Source organism: Protopterus annectens, chromosome 1.part0 (assembly GCF_019279795.1).
Source record: "Protopterus annectens isolate FY-2018-M chromosome 1.part0, PAN1.0, whole genome shotgun sequence".
NCBI classification, from domain to species: domain Eukaryota; kingdom Metazoa; phylum Chordata; order Ceratodontiformes; family Protopteridae; genus Protopterus; species Protopterus annectens.
In genome coordinates this window covers 1,060,243,311-1,060,263,244 of record NC_056725.1, presented here as the reverse complement: position 1 = coordinate 1,060,263,244, position 19,934 = coordinate 1,060,243,311, and the positions used below count along the sequence as shown (strand labels likewise).

At 42.6% G+C, this 19,934-nt stretch overlaps 1 protein-coding gene across 2 annotated transcripts in view; it reads right to left on the bottom strand.

The window, feature by feature from the left end:
• Window positions 1-19,934, bottom strand: part of LOC122796436 — a 2,401,740-nt gene that overhangs the window by 830,334 nt on the left and 1,551,472 nt on the right. For both annotated transcript variants that reach the window (XM_044064916.1, XM_044064908.1), the window contains exon 4: window positions 14,630-18,725. In XM_044064916.1, the coding sequence (XP_043920851.1) occupies window positions 14,630-18,725 (4,096 nt within the window). The remainder of the gene's footprint in view (window positions 1-14,629; window positions 18,726-19,934) is intronic.

Sequence of the window (19,934 nt, the reverse complement as noted above, 5' to 3'; positions counted from 1 at the left end):
GACTCTCCCAGTGGAAATGCTCCCTCAAAGTATGCAAAGTTTCTCCAAATGAATAATCCTCAGGAGGAGATGCAGATGGATTAGACTCCTCAGCATCAGAATCCTCAGTGGGAGGTAAAGATAATTCCTGATCAGAAGAGGAATCAGTAGAAATAGAAACCTGATCTGAAAGGTGTCTTCCCTAGGCCTCTTATCTGGAGGGGGATGGGTACCCCTGATCAAGGTAATAAGGTCTTCAGCCATTTTGATAATCTGTTTTTTAGGCATAGAGGCCTGTGCACGTGGATCATGCGTCGTTTTTTTAGTTTTAGAAGTTGCTTTTGTCTTTGATTTTGCAGCTGTCGTCCGTTTGATATACAAATGTTGAGGTCTGAACACACCCACAGAAGCCGGTGCCTGCTCAGCGGCTTTGGACCCATCTGAGGGAGATGCATCTGTCGATCCAATACCTTGAGTATCTTGCGGCATGCCGGACTCCACATGGGTGTCGGTAGAGGCCTGCAACTCGAAGGTAGCGGGTATCAGGGGCTGCGAAAGCACCTCACTGAGTACCGGCGAACCAGCGACTGGCTTAGGAGAAGCTTCGTTGTTGGTTCTGGATCTCGACTGCCTTTCTCTGTCCTTTTCTTTGCGTTTTTTATGTACTCCGGTAGTCGAATTGCTATCTGACGACATTTCTGGGTAGTTAAATCTGTTTCCAAAAGACTTTGATGTAAAAATATACAGATGCTTAATAGTGCGTTGGTTAAATCTAGCACAAAACCGACAGCCAGGCACGTTGTGATCAGGGCCTAGGCAAGGAATACAGTATAAATGGAAATCCTTATGAGGCATTTGCTTCCCACAAATATTACAATTATTAACTTTTTCTGACATCGGTAAAAAGCAAGAAAAAAAGTTTCCCCAACGGGGTACTTAGCTTTAATGAAGACTTCGGTTCTGAAACTCAAACTCGAATATTTCAGTAGTCGGCTGACCGGCACTTGCAAAATGCTTCTGCTTCGGGCACCACGCTGCAAGAAAGACTAAAGAAAATGGCGCTGGCTGCATGTTTTATACCCCCGATGACCTGACGTCATGGAAGAGAAGACAGAAACTGACGCAGGACCCAAGACTTTGGAATTCAGGCTGACTGAGGGCAACCTGCCAGCAGATTACCCAAATGTAATGACTGCAACAGTGAAACATGAACATCTGGAATGTCCACAGAAGTTCTTCACAAAAAAAAAAAAAAAAAAAAGTACAGGGCGTAAAAACATGTCCTTTAAGGATCGCCTCAAAGCCTTATCCCTATACTGAGTCTCCTAAAGATCACTGAGGGGCAATCTATGCTGGCATACAAGGCACACTTGGATCCTGCTCTGAAAAACCTTTTGCATATCCACAAAACAAACAGCACCAGAGCAAACTCATCCAGAGACTTAAACCATGCCTGAGAATTAAACAGAACTTTGCAGAGGGACAGGTATGTCTCAGAGAATATCCCTTCTCTGGAACAGACTTCCTATACTTGTGAAACAGAGCTCTTCACTAATTATATTCAAGCATTAACTAGACCAGTACATGGGAAATTGTAAATTCACTCCTGGGTATGGCACCTGTGTCTCTAATAGACAGAGGCAGCATATAATAAATACTTGTCTAACATGCTCTAGCTTACATATAACTATTAAAACATAACTCTTAAAAGAAACCTCTAGGGCACCAAAAACAAGCTTTCCGGACACATCTGAAAAGCTTAGCTAGGTTTGTAAAGGATTTGTTGTAATTAGCCTAGTATAAATGTAGCCTTGGTATCTTTTATCATCACAGTAGAATGACCCAAGTGTCGACGAATATCAACAGTGGATCCTGCCAACTCAGTATTACAAAATAGTGATATGCTGCACAGAAAATAAGGTTGCCAACTATAATTCAGTGGGCATCTTGGCCTTAAAAGTGTTCCTCATGGAAGCCCATTAGCAGCACAAAATATTTCACCCAACAGTTCGCCCTTGAAAATATACCATTTTTGCTTGAGATCTTTCAAGCCATTAATAACTAGAGTGAAGAAAGTACAGTTGTGTACACTTGCCATAAATGTAGATGTTAAGAGTGTATTCACTGTTGCAGTCATCACATTTGGGTTATCTGCCTGAAGGTAGCCCTCAGCCAGCCTGAATACCAGAGTCTTGTGATTTCTGCATTGGATGCCATCGCTTCTTCCATGTCGTCAGGGGTATAAAACATGCAGCTGATGGCATTAGATCAGTTTTTCTTGCCCCAGATGTCAGCTGCGCCCACAATACGAAGCAATTATATGGTGTGGAACACCCCCAGCAAAAAGCAAATACACATAGTATAAGATATGCCAAACCAAAAGGATAAGTGAAGGCAAAGACAATCAGGGAGCTGGAGGGAGGGTAACCAGGATTACAACAGTGAATACACTCGACATCTACATTTATGGTAAGTGTACACAACTGTACTATGTCCTTCATTTTTCACTGTTGCAGTCATCACATTTGGGTTTATTCCCAAAGCTAAAGAAGGGTGGAGGTAGATTAAGAAGCATTAGGGCTGGCAATCAGGCCCTGTAAGACTGCTCTGGATTTAGAAAAGATAGGCAAGTGGTAATGCTTGGTGAAAGTATGTATAGAACTCCAGGTTGCAGCTTCCAGGATGTCCCTGGTAGGAACTCCTCTGAGAAATGCAGAAGTAGTAGATGCAGCCCTATTGGAATGTATTCTTATCCCCTGTGGGGTAGGTTTTCCATGGTGCTTGTAGCAGAAATGGATGCAGTGTGCTATCCATTTAGAAATGGTTTGCTTTGAAATGGCCTTCCCCTCTGCCCCTGCAGCAAAGCTGACTAGCAGCTGGTCAGATTTTCTGAGAGGCTTAGTCCTGTCCAAACAGAAACTAAGCTCTCTGTGCATGTCCAAAGAATGCAGTATCCTTTCCCCTTTATTCTGTGGATTAGGTGAAAAAGTAGGCAAATTAATGGACTGGTTTAAAGCCTCACTAGACTCCACCTTAGGCATAAAAGATGGGTTAGTCCTGAGGGAAACCCTGTCCGCATGGAAGATAATGAAGGGCTCCACTGCCATAAGGGCCTGCAGTTCAGACACCCTTCTTGCTGAAGTGATGGCTAGAAGTAAAGTTGTTTTCCAAGACAGAATTTCAACTCTGCTGTAACAGCCGGTTCAAAGGGGGAAGAGAAGTTTTTCCAATACAAAGTTAATGTCCCAGGCTGTAGTGGGAGCTCTCCTGGGGGGTGGGGTTAAAATTTTGGCCCCTCTAAGGAATTGTTTTACCAGAGGATGAGAGAAGAGGGGTGGGCTCAGTATTATAATAAGCTGAGATGGCTGAGGCATGAATCTTAATTGAAGAGAAAGATAGGCCCTTGTAGAGTATTTCTGTTAAGTAATCTAGTATATAAGGTAAGCTGGGCAATGTTGTGCCCATCCTCTGAGATTGGTTCCAAGAACAGTACCTTTTCCACTTTTCTGAAAAGGGTTTTCTAGTAGTAGGCCTCCTTGCCTCAAGAATGACATCCAGCACCTGCTTACTGAGGGTTGCTGGAAGTGAGCTCAGGGATTAGCCAAGCTGCAAGATTCAGGGTTTGAAGCTGAGGGTGCAGAATCTGGTCCGCCTGCTGGGACAGCAGGGAAGGCGCCTGGACACAGGTGCCATGGTTGTAACACTGTCAGACTGCAAAAGTGGGTAACAGTGCTGGCGAGGCCAGTCTTGTGCAATCAGGATTGTCCTTGGCTTGTCCTGTTTGATCTTTAGTAGAACCTTCGAGAGAAGAGACAGAGGGAGAAAGGCATAGACTGAGAGGCTTTCCCAAGTAAAGGACAGGGCATCCACTTTCCAAGCTTGACTGTGGGGAGTTCTGGTGCAGTATTTGTTCAACTGATAGTTCTGAGGGGAGACAAACAGGTCCACCTCTGATGTCCATCTGTTCCTCAAAAGCTTGAATATTATGGGTGCCAGTTTCCATTTGTGTGTCTTTGAGGTTTCTGCTTAAGTCGTCTGCCAGTGAATTTAGTTTGCCTGGCAGGAACTGAGCTTGTAAGTGTAGTACTTGACTACTCAAGGCTGTGTTCTACAGAGCCATGGCTAGTCTGCAGAGTGGGTAGGAATTAGTTTCTCGATGCTTATGTACCACATAACTGTGTTGTCTATCTTTATCAATAGTTGTCCTGGAAGAATGAGGTCTTTGAAGGCTGTCAGAGCATTCTGTACAGCTAACATTTCTTTTTTATTGATATGCAGGTGCATCTACTTTGGGTTCCATTTGCCCTGAATGCAGTGCCCTGCCATGTGTGACCCCCATGCATAGTCTGAGTCTGTTAGGGTTTGGGCGGCAGGGGGCAAAGTGAAACTGAGTCCATTGTTGTGGTTCCAGGCCTCTGCCCACCACAGGAACTCTGCCCTTAGACAAGGAATGATGGGAATTATTGTTTCCAGGTCCTGAGAATGCTGACACCATAGACTTTTTAGATATCATTGGTGTTTCCTCATATGCAGTCTTGCATATAGAATTAACAGAATAAGAGGCCATAAACCCCAGAGCTTGCAGTATTTTCCTTACAGATAGCTGGGCTTTTGTGGCCAGTAGGTTGTCAAATAAATTTGTTTCTCTGGAGTGAGGAATGCCATCTGGGAAGTTGTGTTCAAGCTTGCTCCCAGGAATACAATCTGTTGGCAGGGTACTACGTGCAGTTTCTTTTCGTTGATGGTGTACTCCAGTGAAGTTAGAAGTCTCTTTACAAATGTCAGGTGCTGTAATAGCAAGCCCTGACTTTCCACCTGATTCAGGCAATCGTCCATGTATGGGTAAATCTGAACACTTCTCTGCCTGCAAAATGCAATGGCTGGAGCTAGGCACTTTGTGAATACCCTGGGCGCAGTATATAAGCCAAAGGGAAGTGCAGAGAACTGCTAGTGCATACAGCCTGCCCTTAAGTGTAGGTATTTCCTGAAAGATTCCCTTATGGGGATGTGCAGGTAACCTTCTTTTGGTCTAGGGTTGCCAGCCAGGAATCCTTGGCTAGCACAGGAAGCAGCTGTTGGAGAGTTAGCATTTTGAATTTTTTTTAACTACCAGAAAGGTGTTGAGAATAGACAGATTCAGGATAGGACGCCAGGAGTTTTCTTTTCTGGGACCCAGGAACAGTCTTGAATAAAAGCCTTGTCCCCTTTGTTCTTCTGGGACAGGTTGAACAGCCTTGATGCTGAGGAGACAGAGTACTTGCCCGCCATCCACTTAGGGTTGGGAGTTAGTGGAAGTGGAATCTGTATCCTTGGGAAACAATGTTTAAAACCCATTTGTCTTGGGTAATGTATTCCTAGTTTTTGCATGCAGGGCAAGGTTTCCTCCTAAAGGTGCAAGTAGTTGAGCAAGGCTAGGAGGAGTTAAGGATAAGTCATTATGCAATTTTACCATAGGGGGTTGGCTTACTACTCTCTGCTTTGGATGTGGCAGCACTCCACTGCTTAGATCTGTGCATAACCTGAGATTGAAGTCTTGGTGTTCTGCTGCCCCTGGGTTTGGACTGCGAAGGCCTGGAAGGTACTGGAAAGGACACATTCTTTGAAGGCCAATGCCCACTGAATCTAGGTGGCTGTACTTGTAAGAACTCTTAACAGTTTGCATAGAGTTAGCTTTTTCCTTCATACTTTGGAGGAAAATTTCTGCTTTATTGCCAAATAGGCGCTCTTGGTTTAAGGGTGCATCCAGTAATTTTGCTTTTACATGATCTGGCAAATTTTGTTCTTTAAGCAAAGCATACCTTCTAAGTACAGACCGAGTGACAGCAGCCCTGCAAGATGCTTCTAAAGCATCAAAACCACACTGCAAAGTATGTTTACCAACTTGGTCAGCAGAATGCATCAACTCTTGTAAATCTTTGTGTTCTGCACAGTCAAGAATCAACATCATTTTCTGTTTAGTTAACCCCATAATATGCTGCTGATACTTTAAGATATGAAACTGGCAATTTAAAGCCCTAATGGCCAGAGTAGCAGAGGTGTATACCTCAAGCCATTAATAACTAGAGTGAAGAAAGTACAGTTGTGTACACTTGCCATAAATGTAGATGTTAAGAGTGTATTCACTGTTGCAGTCATCACATTTGGGTTATCTGCCTGAAGGTAGCCCTCAGCCAGCCTGAATACCAGAGTCTTGTGATTTCTGCATTGGATGCCATCGCTTCTTCCATGTCGTCAGGGGTATAAAACATGCAGCTGATGGCATTAGATCAGTTTTTCTTGCCCCAGATGTCAGCTGCGCCCACAATACGAAGCAATTATATGGTGTGGAACACCCCCAGCAAAAAGCAAATACACATAGTATAAGATATGCCAAACCAAAAAGGATAAGTGAAGGCAAAGACAATCAGGGAGCTGGAGGGAGGGTAACCAGGATTACAACAGTGAATACACTCGGACATCTACATTTATGGTAAGTGTACACAACTGTACTATGTCCTTCATTTTTCACTGTTGCAGTCATCACATTTGGGTTTATTCCCAAAGCTAAAGAAGGGTGGAGGTAGATTAAGAAGCATTAGGGCTGGCAATCAGGCCCTGTAAGACTGCTCTGGATTTAGAAAAGATAGGCAAGTGGTAATGCTTGGTGAAAGTATGTATAGAACTCCAGGTTGCAGCTTCCAGGATGTCCCTGGTAGGAACTCCTCTGAGAAATGCAGAAGTAGTAGATGCAGCCCTATTGGAATGTATTCTTATCCCCTGTGGGGTAGGTTTTCCATGGTGCTTGTAGCAGAAATGGATGCAGTGTGCTATCCATTTGGAAATGGTTTGCTTTGAAATGGCCTTCCCCTCTGCCCCTGCAGCAAAGCTGACTAGCAGCTGGTCAGATTTTCTGAGAGGCTTAGTCCTGTCCAAATAGAATCTAAGCTGTCTGTGCACGTCCAGAGAATGCAGTATCCTTTCCCCTTTATTCTGAGGATTAGGGAAAAAAGTAGGCAAATGAACGGACTGGTTTAAAGCCACACTAGACATCACCTTAGGCATAAAAGATGGGTTAGTCCTGAGGGAAACCCTGTCCGCATGGAAGATAATGAAGGGCTCCACTGCCATAAGGGCCTGCAGTTCAGACACCCTTCTTGCTGAAGTGATGGCTAGAAGTAAAGTTGTTTTCCAAGACAGAATTTCAACTCTGCTGTAACAGCCGGTTCAAAGGGGGAAGAGAAGTTTTTCCAATACAAAGTTAATGTCCCAGGCTGTAGTGGGAGCTCTCCTGGGGGGTGGGGTTAAAATTTTGGCCCCTCTAAGGAATTGTTTTACCAGAGGATGAGAGAAGAGGGGTGGGCTCAGTATTATAATAAGCTGAGATGGCTGAGGCATGAATCTTAATTGAAGAGAAAGATAGGCCCTTGTAGAGTATTTCTGTTAAGTAATCTAGTATATAAGGTAAGCTGGGCAATGTTGTGCCCATCCTCTGAGATTGGTTCCAAGAACAGTACCTTTTCCACTTTTCTGAAAAGGGTTTTCTAGTAGTAGGCCTCCTTGCCTCAAGAATGACATCCAGCACCTGCTTACTGAGGGTTGCTGGAAGTGAGCTCAGGGGATTAGCCAAGCTGCAAGATTCAGGGTTTGAAGCTGAGGGTGCAGAATCTGGTCCGCCTGCTGGGACAGCAGGGAAGGCGCCTGGACACAGGTGCCATGGTTGTAACACTGTCAGACTGCGCAAAAGTGGGTAACAGTGCTGGCGAGGCCAGTCTTGTGCAATCAGGATTGTCCTTGGCTTGTCCTGTTTGATCTTTAGTAGAACCTTCGAGAGAAGAGACAGAGGGAGAAAGGCATAGACTGAGAGGCTTTCCCAAGTAAAGGACAGGGCATCCACTTTCCAAGCTTGACTGTGGGGAGTTCTGGTGCAGTATTTGTTCAACTGATAGTTCTGAGGGGAGACAAACAGGTCCACCTCTGATGTCCATCTGTTCCTCAAAAGCTTGAATATTATGGGTGCCAGTTTCCATTTGTGTGTCTTTGAGGTTTCTGCTTAAGTCGTCTGCCAGTGAATTTAGTTTGCCTGGCAGGAACTGAGCTTGTAAGTGTAGTACTTGACTACTCAAGGCTGTGTTCTACAGAGCCATGGCTAGTCTGCAGAGTGGGTAGGAATTAGTTTCTCGATGCTTATGTACCACATAACTGTGTTGTCTATCTTTATCAATAGTTGTCCTGGAAGAATGAGGTCTTTGAAGGCTGTCAGAGCATTCTGTACAGCTAACATTTCTTTTTTATTGATATGCAGGTGCATCTACTTTGGGTTCCATTTGCCCTGAATGCAGTGCCCTGCCATGTGTGACCCCCATGCATAGTCTGAGTCTGTTAGGGTTTGGGCGGCAGGGGGCAAAGTGAAACTGAGTCCATTGTTGTGGTTCCAGGCCTCTGCCCACCACAGGAACTCTGCCCTTAGACAAGGAATGATGGGAATTATTGTTTCCAGGTCCTGAGAATGCTGACACCATAGACTTTTTAGATATCATTGGTGTTTCCTCATATGCAGTCTTGCATATAGAATTAACAGAACGCAAGAGGCCATGAACCCCAGAGCTTGCAGTATTTTCCTTACAGATAGCTGGGCTTTTGTGGCCAGTAGGTTGTCAAATAAATTTGTTTCTCTGGAGTGAGGAATGCCATCTGGGAAGTTGTGTTCAAGCTTGCTCCCAGGAATACAATCTGTTGGCAGGGTACTACGTGCAGTTTCTTTTCGTTGATGGTGTACTCCAGTGAAGTTAGAAGTCTCTTTACAAATGTCAGGTGCTGTAATAGCAAGCCCTGACTTTCCACCTGATTCAGGCAATCGTCCATGTATGGGTAAATCTGAACACTTCTCTGCCTGCAAAATGCAATGGCTGGAGCTAGGCACTTTGTGAATACCCTGGGCGCAGTATATAAGCCAAAGGGAAGTGCAGAGAACTGCTAGTGCATACAGCCTGCCCTTAAGTGTAGGTATTTCCTGAAAGATTCCCTTATGGGGATGTGCAGGTAACCTTCTTTTTGGTCTAGGGTTGCCAGCCAGGAATCCTTGGCTAGCACAGGAAGCAGCTGTTGGAGAGTTAGCATTTTGAATTTTTTTTAACTACCAGAAAGGTGTTGAGAATAGACAGATTCAGGATAGGACGCCAGGAGTTTTCTTTTCTGGGACCCAGGAACAGTCTTGAATAAAAGCCTTGTCCCCTTTGTTCTTCTGGGACAGGTTGAACAGCCTTGATGCTGAGGAGACAGAGTACTTGCCCGCCATCCACTTAGGGTTGGGAGTTAGTGGAAGTGGAATCTGTATCCTTGGGAAACAATGTTTAAAACCCATTTGTCTTGGGTAATGTATTCCTAGTTTTTGCATGCAGGGCAAGGTTTCCTCCTAAAGGTGCAAGTAGTTGAGCAAGGCTAGGAGGAGTTAAGGATAAGTCATTATGCAATTTTACCATAGGGGGTTGGCTTACTACTCTCTGCTTTGGATGTGGCAGCACTCCACTGCTTAGATCTGTGCATAACCTGAGATTGAAGTCTTGGTGTTCTGCTGCCCCTGGGTTTGGACTGCGAAGGCCTGGAAGGTACTGGAAAGGACACATTCTTTGAAGGCCAATGCCCACTGAATCTAGGTGGCTGTACTTGTAAGAACTCTTAACAGTTTGCATAGAGTTAGCTTTTTCCTTCATACTTTGGAGGAAAATTTCTGCTTTATTGCCAAATAGGCGCTCTTGGTTTAAGGGTGCATCCAGTAATTTTGCTTTTACATGATCTGGCAAATTTTGTTCTTTAAGCAAAGCATACCTTCTAAGTACAGACCGAGTGACAGCAGCCCTGCAAGATGCTTCTAAAGCATCAAAACCACACTGCAAAGTATGTTTACCAACTTGGTCAGCAGAATGCATCAACTCTTGTAAATCTTTGTGTTCTGCACAGTCAAGAATCAACATCATTTTCTGTTTAGTTAACCCCATAATATGCTGCTGATACTTTAAGATATGAAACTGGCAATTTAAAGCCCTAATGGCCAGAGTAGCAGAGGTGTATACCTTCTTACCCCATCTGTCTAAAGCCCTAGAATTCCTGTCAGAAGGGGTAGGATTTTTGGCAGTAGTAGCCTTAATGCCTTTTGGCCCTTGGGAAATGGTCTCTGGATCCGCAGTATGATTCTTGAAAAGGAATTTGTGGGAGTCAGGTACTCTATAGTACCGGTCAGGTTTCCTGGGAGCTGGAGGCACCTGTCAGGTTTCCTGGGAGTTGGAGGCAAAGTATCCGGGGTAAGGCTGGATTCCAAGAAAACATCATCTACAATCTCCAGAACAGGAGGGATAGCTAGAGGGCCTGTGCTGAGGCAGGTTTAAAAATTCCGAGAGTCTAGTTTTGGACTGAGAATAGTCCTGGCTTTCCCAGCAGAAATGCTCCCTAAGGGTATGCAAGGTTTCACCAAAAGAAAAATCTTCTGGAGGGGAAGCAGAGGAAAAGGATTCCTCTGCATCAGAATCCTCATAGGTAGATAACGGTATGTCCTGGTAGTCAGAAGGAACAGAGATATCAGATTCCTGATCAGAAGAATCAGAAAAAGTCAGTTCTAGGTCTCAGATGGGGAAGGCTGGCTTCCCCTAATTAAGGTAACAAGGTCTTGAGCCATTCTAAATCATTTGTTCTTGAGGCATGTGGGCCTGAGAATGCGCTTTGGTCATAGGGTTCCTAGGTGTAGTGCGAACTTTAGGCCTGAGGAATTTGGTATTTTTGGCTTGAAACGAAGTTGTCCGTTTAAAAAGAAAATCGGTAGGCCTGAATACACCCTCAGAAGCCGGTGCCTGCACAGCGGCTCCAGACCCATCCAAGGTAGAGACATCCGCAGGTTCCATAGTCGAAGAAGCCTCTCTTAGCATACTGGACTCCAAGTGGGTCTCAGTAGAGGCCTGCGAATCTGTAGAAGCGGGTATCAGGTGCTGTGAAAGCGCCTCACTGAGTTCCGGCAAACTGGGGACTATCTTAACGGAAGCATCGTCTGCAGTTTTGGACCTATGCAGTCCATCTTTATCCTAACATTTTTTTGGAAGATTAGTAGTTAGATGGCTTAACGAAGCGCTTAACGAAGCCATTTCGGAGTACAGAGATCGAGAGCGATAGTATTTAACTACAAAAATAGCCCGACGAATAGTTCGGGCATTGAACAAGGTACAAAACAGAGAGCGAGGTATGTCATGGTCTGGGCCTAAACAGTTGACGCAGTAAGAATGAAAATCTCTATAAGGTATTTGCTTTCCACAGGCAAGACAATTAATTTTTTTCTGACATTGGTTAGAGCAAGAAAAAAGGATCCCCAACGGGGAACTTATCTTTTAGTAGACTTCAGGTCTGAAACTCGAAAATGAAAATTCAGGAGTCGGCCGACCGGCACTTGTGAACTGTTTCTGCTTCGGGCACCACACGTCAAGAAACACTGATGGTAATAGTGTCAGCTACATGTTTTATACCCCCGACGACCTGACATCATGGAAGAAGCGACAGCATCCCAAGCAGAAATCCCAAGACTCTGGTATTCAGGTCGGCTGAGGGCTACCTGCAGGCAGATAACCCAAATGTGATGACTGCAACAGTGAAACACGAAGAATTTCATGAGCACATGTTCATGTGGGGGGTGTACAACACCAAACTAGTCTTCCTCGAAATTGAAGCAATAGTACCAAGGTGTTTTCAAACTAATATTTACTTATCTACTGCATTGCTAACCAGGAGTACCTGGAAGTCCCATTGCTAACCAGGAGTACCTGGAAGTCCCATTTTAAGCAAAGTCCATAAGAGAAATGCTTACTTGGCAAACAAAATGAGCTTCAATTAATACACTTATAGTTACAGCACATAATGATAAACACAGAAGCAGATTAAAGTAGACAAGAAGCATATATGTAGTCATTTACAACATACCAAGGAGGTACACATTCATGAAAAAAGTTTAACAAAATAAACATAATATGCTGAATAAATCTTAGTAACGACATATTCCAGAAGCCAGAAGATGAATCACAAAACAAGTAAAAAACACATCATTAGGTAAACATACCAAGTCTGACAAAGCATAACCATCTGAAGCCACAATTACAAATTCAGCTGTATCACAGATTTTCTCGGTGAGGACTTGGAAGTTTTTTTCCTTGTTTATTAGTTTTTGAATACCAAGAAAATCTGTATGGATTACATTTTCCATTTTCAGAGCAGTCTCAGGAAGAAAAGTTGAATGGAGCTGCTTATAAGACAATATAAGAAAGCTTAGACAAACCCAGCACTGGAAAAGTAGTGGAGAGGCAGCAGAAATCAATGCATTGTGGAGCAAAAGCAGTCTGCAACATGGGAAAGTTTTTAAATGCAAATCAGTACTTATACCCATGGTACACGTCTTGTCAGTTCTTGCTGCTAGAGCTCGAATTACAGATTTAGCATTATGGTAAGTACCCATAAGTTTAGGGTTTCCCTCATTATGGGTCTTTTGCCAGCTAACACAAGTGGTTTTGTTAATCTTCTGTTAACAAATGCAAGTGCTCATATTATGAGCAGGTGCTAAATACATTGACTATCATATGCTTAGCTTGTTGGGCCATTTAGTGGCCACAGTCACGAATAAAACATATCACTATATTTTTCTAGCACCATTGTCATCAGAAGAATGATGAAACTGCATCACAACTGTCATAAAAACTCTAAAAGCAGCAGTGTGTTCAGTCCTATATAATGGCAGGAAAGAACTAAATGAAAAAGGAGGTGCTCCTTATGAGTCTAATGGCATATCAGATGCACATTACCAAAAGAAATGTTCTACAATTTATTACTTAAAAGATAAATAAGCGCATAAACAAAATGCTCCAGAGGCCAGCAAGTAAAGGACAATTTTTAACCTGTCTTGACATGACAAACATCCAGGGACTGACAAAGCATATAAATAAGACGTAGCTCACATGTAAAACATAAAGATATCAAAACCGCTCAACAATGATACAAACTAACTTTAAAGGTAACGTTGTGCTTCATTCATACACTGTTAACCCAGACTGATCAACAGCATATGCTCCAGTATTTGTATACCAATACATTTTTACTTGAGCTGCCAGACCATTATCAGACATCACTTAATGGCCTCTTCTACTTTCTTTTCAAATTCCAAGGTCCACAAATGTGATCCTTGGAACAGCAAAACTGAAACTGCAAACATGAAGACTATACACCAAGTCTGTGGTTACAGTACCTTGGAATATTCACTACAAGAATCTCAATGTCAGAAAGGGCAGCAAAAATACTAGAATGGCACAACTGTGATTTTCAAGAGTCAGTTTCTCTGGCAATCACACTATTTTTATAGCTGTAGGACTCGTTTTGTGTCTCCCAGACTTTGGGCAGAAAGCTGTCCTTGCTACAACAATGGTGTTCTTTCCACTCCCTATAAACTGCTGGCACTGTAATCATTCTCTCTTACCATGTGGAATGTAGTAGCCATTCTAGACTGGGTATACTGAGGATTTTAAATTTTAATAACCAACCCATGCCAGACTAGTGCATATTAATGTATCTAAGCAAACTGCTAACACATGAATGCTCCCACACCTGGCCATCTTAAGGAGCCATTATGGGCAGGTTAAAACACTCCTGGACAGTGCAACTAAGTCTTCTCAGCTTCCAGTAGTATGCACAGCTAAAGCCCATTACCTTTCAGGACAAGACAGCTGAAAACTGTCTGCTGAATTCCAGCCCTCTAAGACAACCTACCAGTGCTGGGAATAATACCTAGTAATGTAGTCTGGAGGAGATCCCATACTGACAATGAACTACTTTTTACAAAACTGCCTCCCATCAGAAGAGGAAATAAACTTCTCCAGTCAGGAGTGCTGCTAATACAAAGTCAACAAAACATGGCGTTTCATGCAAACAAATAAAAGCTCTCAACATTTGCAACCAGGTTACCATTTCTACACAGTAGGTTCTCTCAACAGGTAAAGCAAATCCGTGTGGAGTCTGCATGTCCTCTCTGGGGTAGAGTGACGTCTAAACACATGCAGGTAGGTTGCGTGCGTGAATGGATGTTCCTTCTTTACAGGCTGGGTGTTGGGCTGGCAACTCGGCACCATAAAAACCCACTACCAATCATTAGCAGACCGGAGTTCTGCTGTGGCGACTCCTAACCGGGAAAAGCCAAAAGACTTTCAAGACAATTTCATTTTTTTTTAAGAGCTTTCACAAGCATTTATGAGCAAAGTATTGTGTACAACAATTATGACCCACATGTTTACAAGATTTTCAAGTCCTCTGTATAACAGAAATACTTCTCATGACATTTTTCTCTCCCAAATAATTAATGAAATGACTTCTTTCATTTTAAAAGGCGTTAACTACACTCATGTATTAAAACTGAAGTGCATGTCTAGCTGAGTTTAATATTTAAAACTCTTATAACCTGGAAAGCTTAAAATGACTGGAGATTTATTTTACCTGGAAGCAGAACTGACTTATCAGCAAATAAATGACAATGGCTACCACTCAGTTATACTTGCAAATTGGTATTTATCTTTTAAAATCACATTGTACATATCACATTCATAATGTATACATGTACACGCTCAAATGGCACATTTTAAGAGAGGGAGGGAACATTTACCTGGACTATTGCAGCAGATGCATCGAAAAAAGGAAAGTTAGATTCAAGCAAGCTTGATGTGGGACTGCCCATAAATTCTGTGCCACCATTCTTTGAACCTGGTGCTTGCAATCGTGAGATGTTTTCTAGTGGACTTAACACACCTTGAATGGAATGTTGAAACTCTGCCTCTGAATGTTTCTGTTCGGTTTCATCAGCTGGTTTAAGGTACTTTTCCAAGTAACTTGGCAGCTTTAGTTCTGGGAATGATGGCAATGGGAATTTAAAATCAGCTGCCTTTGAAACATCTGGTGTGAAAACAGATGGACTATCGATACCATTTTCTAAAGAGGAAGGCGTCTTGGGTGTACTTGTCAAACCTGGTTCGTTTGGTGACACTGGGGACACGGAGCTAGTCGATTCAGAAACACTGTCACTCTGATTCCTGGTGGAGAATGTTAAGCTTGATAACGTACTAGAAGGCAGCTTAAAATTTTTGTAAATTGCACTCTGCTCTAAGCGAGATCTTTTTACTGCAAAATCTGATGGGCCATCATTATCTGTTTCATTAGAATCTGCTTCTGCCTCCACTGTGTCTGCTCCTGTGTTTAAACCCTGCACAGACTTAAACAATATGCTTTGAGCAGGTGTGCGTCTAGTCTTTAGTTTGGGCTTTGCATCTGGGATGCCTTGTTTTTTGAACAATAACGATGGTGAAGAGTCTGTGGAGAGGCTCTTTCCCAACCCAAACGTGAAGCTGCTAGGGTCAAAAACTTTTTCAAATCTGTCTTCCTGAATTGGGGGCATAGCAAATGGTGGTGGTGGCACATGTGTTTTAGGACCTCTTACTCTTATCTGTGAAAGATTGATTGGACTTTCCAACTTGCGGATCATTTCAGCAAAACGTTCAATGTCTGAAGCATCAGAGGAGCCATCTTCACTGGAAGAGGACACATTTAATTGCCCACCTTGGCCTTTACTAGGACTTGCTGTAATAGGTCCAGGGAGATTTGGAAGTTTCACAGTACTTGTGGAAGATGCCACATTTTGCTGTACTACAGGTTTAGGTGACAAGACATCAGTTTTTAGTTGCTCATTGACTTTTCCATGGATAGTTAACTTTGTAATACTGTCCTTCTCTGTCAGGTTCTTTGCGCTTTCTAAAGCTACCTTCTTTGTAGTTTGCGTGGAAGTTAAGCTCTGGAACTGAGCACCAGTAGATGTGGTTTCTTTTTTAAATACCTGGTTGGAAGGGATACTCTGTGCTATAGCCAACTGAGACATCGCTGGCTGTGCTGCCAGCTCAGAACTCACATTACTCTGTCCAGTTTTAAGAGATGGTTTCATCTTATCTTCTTGGGAAATAAGTGCATCCTGCTGTACAGATGAAATGAACGCATCTTCAGCCTGATCTTTGCTTTTCTTGTTCTGCAGCTCAGTCCCTACAACAATGTTATTCATTCCTGATTTAGAGAGATTTTGTTCTATTGTTAAAGATGTTGAGATATCTTCATTTTGTTTGGTATGAGGAAGACTGTCAACTAATGGCTTTTCTGAAGGGGACTTTAATCCTACTTCACGAAAACTAGGAGCATCCTGTTTCAAAGATGGGCCCAATACATTTTGATGCAGCTCTAACTTTTTATCAGTATTTGTCACATTAACAGACGAAACATTTTTCACAGCATTCAAGGTGGCATCAGGACTCTCAACCACCAGCCCTGCTGAGAGCTTTTCCTCTAAGGGGAGCCTGGAATCCGTGTCTTTATTTGAAGGAATCTGGTCTACAAAGCTTTGAAGACCTGAAGATACAATGTCCTTTGTTGCTATTTGTGGCACATCACATGAATTGTCAGCATGTACTGCTGCAGGCTGCTCTGTTTCCACCTCCTGAAGACTACGCACATCTTGCTTTACAGATGTAATCACTAAATTTGTATGGTCCTTTACTTCTCCCACATTCTTAATGTCCAATGGCAACCCTTCATTGGATGCAATCTGTTGCAATTCAGGTGGATTGTTAACTTGCTCTGCTGACCCAACCAGCTTTACTTCTGCTGCTTGACTAGATACATTGTGGTTTCCAAACTGAAATTGTCCACTCTGCTGATCCTTTTCTACTTCTGTGTTCTTAAACTCAGGTTGTACCACTTCATTTGCTACACTGGGAGTTGACTCAGCTAGACTTTGTACTATTTCTACTGCTGAAACCAGTTTTGTTTCTACTGTTTGAGAACTTGGTGAATTAGAACTTACAGTTAAAACATGGATTTCAGTGTTCTGAAGTCCAGAAGACATAGTTTTGTTTGCTGCCATTTTAACAGGATCACAAGGACCATGTTCTGCAGTTAAGGCCTGTACAAGTGTGATAGGTGGATTCTCATCTAAAGAAGTTACCAATGCACTCTGATTATGTCCTGTCACGTCTTTGCTATTTAACAAAGTAGAAAATGCTGCACTCCCTGCTGCAGTGTGTGCGCCATCATCACTCTGAACAAATGGTACCTCTGTGGGCAAGCCTGTCTGAAAACTTTCTGATGTAACTGGATCGTGTTTTAACGATGGGGCCAGTACTGTCTGCTGATCAGTTACAGCTTTTATTTCTTCTGAAAAGTCAGGATGACTCCTATTTATTTTTATTTCCTGAAAGTCTGGCCTGTCATCATTTACAGAGGAAATGATATTGTGCTGTAGGCTTTGGCTTCCTTCTTTTACAGTATGTACATCTCCAGTACTAGTTGCATCCAGATTATTAGTGTGTGCCTTAACTGTTGCTGTTTCTGTTCCTTGAGAAATACCTGCACTTAAATTATGTTCTGGAATTGTGTTTTGCTCCACAACAGGCAAAACTGAAACAGCCACTTTGTCCTCTTTCTGTGCGACTTCAGTAATGCTGTGTATGGACTGTGTTGTTGTAAACAGTTTTGACTCACCTACCTGAATGTTGGGTACCTCCTCATTTAGGGTTAACACAAACGTAACTTGTGGACTTTTTATATTTTCAGTATTCTGCAAAACAGAAGGCGTTTCCTTTACCACAGTCTGAAAAGAATCAATACTGCCATGAACTAACTGTAACGAGGTTGTTGCATCGGATTCTTTTGACATGTTTTGTGCACTTGACTGAAAGGGTGAAGGATTCTCAACAGAAGTGCTTTCATTTGAGACTAAAGTTTTTATTTTAATGTTTTCGGGTCCTTGCATATTTTGTTCAACTGGCTGCATCTCAGAAGAATAGAGTCCAGCTGATGGAACATGAACAAATTCACTTTGTTGGGTGCTGCTCTTTTCCAAATGCTCAACCGTAGTCTCCCTATCCTGCATTTCGCAAACTGAAGATCCGCTTGGTGTTGTGACCTTGCCCATCTCTCTAACACTTGTAATCTCAGCTGACTTTACTATATGAAGCAAACCACCACCTGTTTCTGAAGCAACCAAATGTGGCAACATTCCTTGCCCAGTATCATCGGGTTTCTTGGCATTTGCTAAAATGACTGTTTTTTCTGTTAAGTCTGTCCTACCATCAAGATTTTCATTATGCAAAACCTCATTTGCTATTACTGCAGATGAAAGGACCTCAATGCTATCTGTAGGACAACGGCCATCAACTGACATACTTTCCTCCTCTCTCTTTTCAGGTAACTCGGAAACAATTTGTTTAACATCAGAGCTTGATTCCTGTAATGGAAGAGTCAAACTCACACCATCACCCTGAATGGATCCACTGTTTTTGATACCATTATCTTTCATCTCCGGTTTGTCTGCCCTTTCTGCTTCAGGTACATGTGAATCTGCAGAAGCAGCCTGAGGTTGTATATCAAATTCTAAAGAGGTTGGCGTTGTGTTTTGGTTACCCATTTTGTCTGCTTCAGAGTGCATATTCTCCTTAACCTGTTTGTTCATCTGAAGCGTGACTCTACCGACATATGTTGTCTGAGGAACAGAAATGTTTTTGGTAGCACATATTTCAATCTTTTTGTGGCTAGTATTTTTTTGTTCAAATAAGGAAATTCGGTCAGCAACTTTTCCTATGGGTTTAATATTCAAATCTGGTCCATCTTCAGAGAGTATTACTTGCTTAGAATCTTCACCATCCTGGTTCCTGGGTTTTGCTGGTCTGTATGAAAAAAATTATGAAATGTGAAATTAAAAATAAAAACTGCTTAACTATTTACTGAATCTAAATTTATCGACAACTACAACGCGTCTGAAAAGGTAATGCACTGCAATGGATAAAATGCAATGACAATATCAGGTTCTTACCTTACATATGAGCTTCAGGTCACAGTGTATGATAGTAATACCAATCCACCATGTTCCACTTCTACATATTATGAAACAGGAGGAAATGTACCACCCCAAACAAAATAAGCCCTCCTGTGCTTGTCAACATCAGCTCACTGTGTGACAGTCATATTCCATTATGCTATAATAACGATGTCACTTTTAAAGAGGTACAAACCAAATGCTGCCAACAGTGCTGATAACCCAAGATGCTTACCTTTTTTGGGTCAGTTTTGCTTTTTAAACCAGACATAGAAGACTTTTAGTCTGCTTTCACACTACAGAGTCATCTGTTCTGTGACCTAATCCTGTTTACCTTTATGCATAGGACTCCTCAGTGCACCCTACCAGCCCCAGTCTAACCGCACTCTCCTGCCATATGTGCATATACTTTTATTGCCAAGATGACACCATCATGATCATCAGGGGCAGCTCTTTTTCCTGCTCTGAACATAGTCACAACATGGATGGATTAATACAATGTTTCTCCAAAAACTTTCTGACCTTAGACTACATTACACAAAATTCAAAGACTCTATCACAAGTGGAAAAAGTGTCAGGGTCAGTGAAGGCCACTGTATAGTCCGAATTTAAGGCTCTCCCTTTAAACTACAAAAGCTTAAGGCTCAGCATCACTTTTTTATTCCGTTTGCCAAAAAAATATATATATATATTAAATTCAACAAAGACAGGGAAGGAAAAGGAAGAGGATAACAATGTACTCAGGGAAAATAAGGGCCCCAGTCAGGCTCAAAAGGCAAATGCTCCGTTATGAACAAGCACAACATAGCTGCTCCTGCATAACAACAATGGAATGAATTTATGTGCCTAACAGAGAACATTAAGTGTGAGGTAACGTCACTACAGTATAATCACACTTCAACAAAACACTAGTCATGTGTATCTACAAGGCTGCATTCTGCCAAGTACCAACTCTCGGACTACTAAAATCTTTCTCTGAGCAGCAGAACAGTTCAGAGTGATGCTGCAAGTGGGTCAACTTCAACATCTAATAACATTTTCTGATGACCAGAGGTGCAAA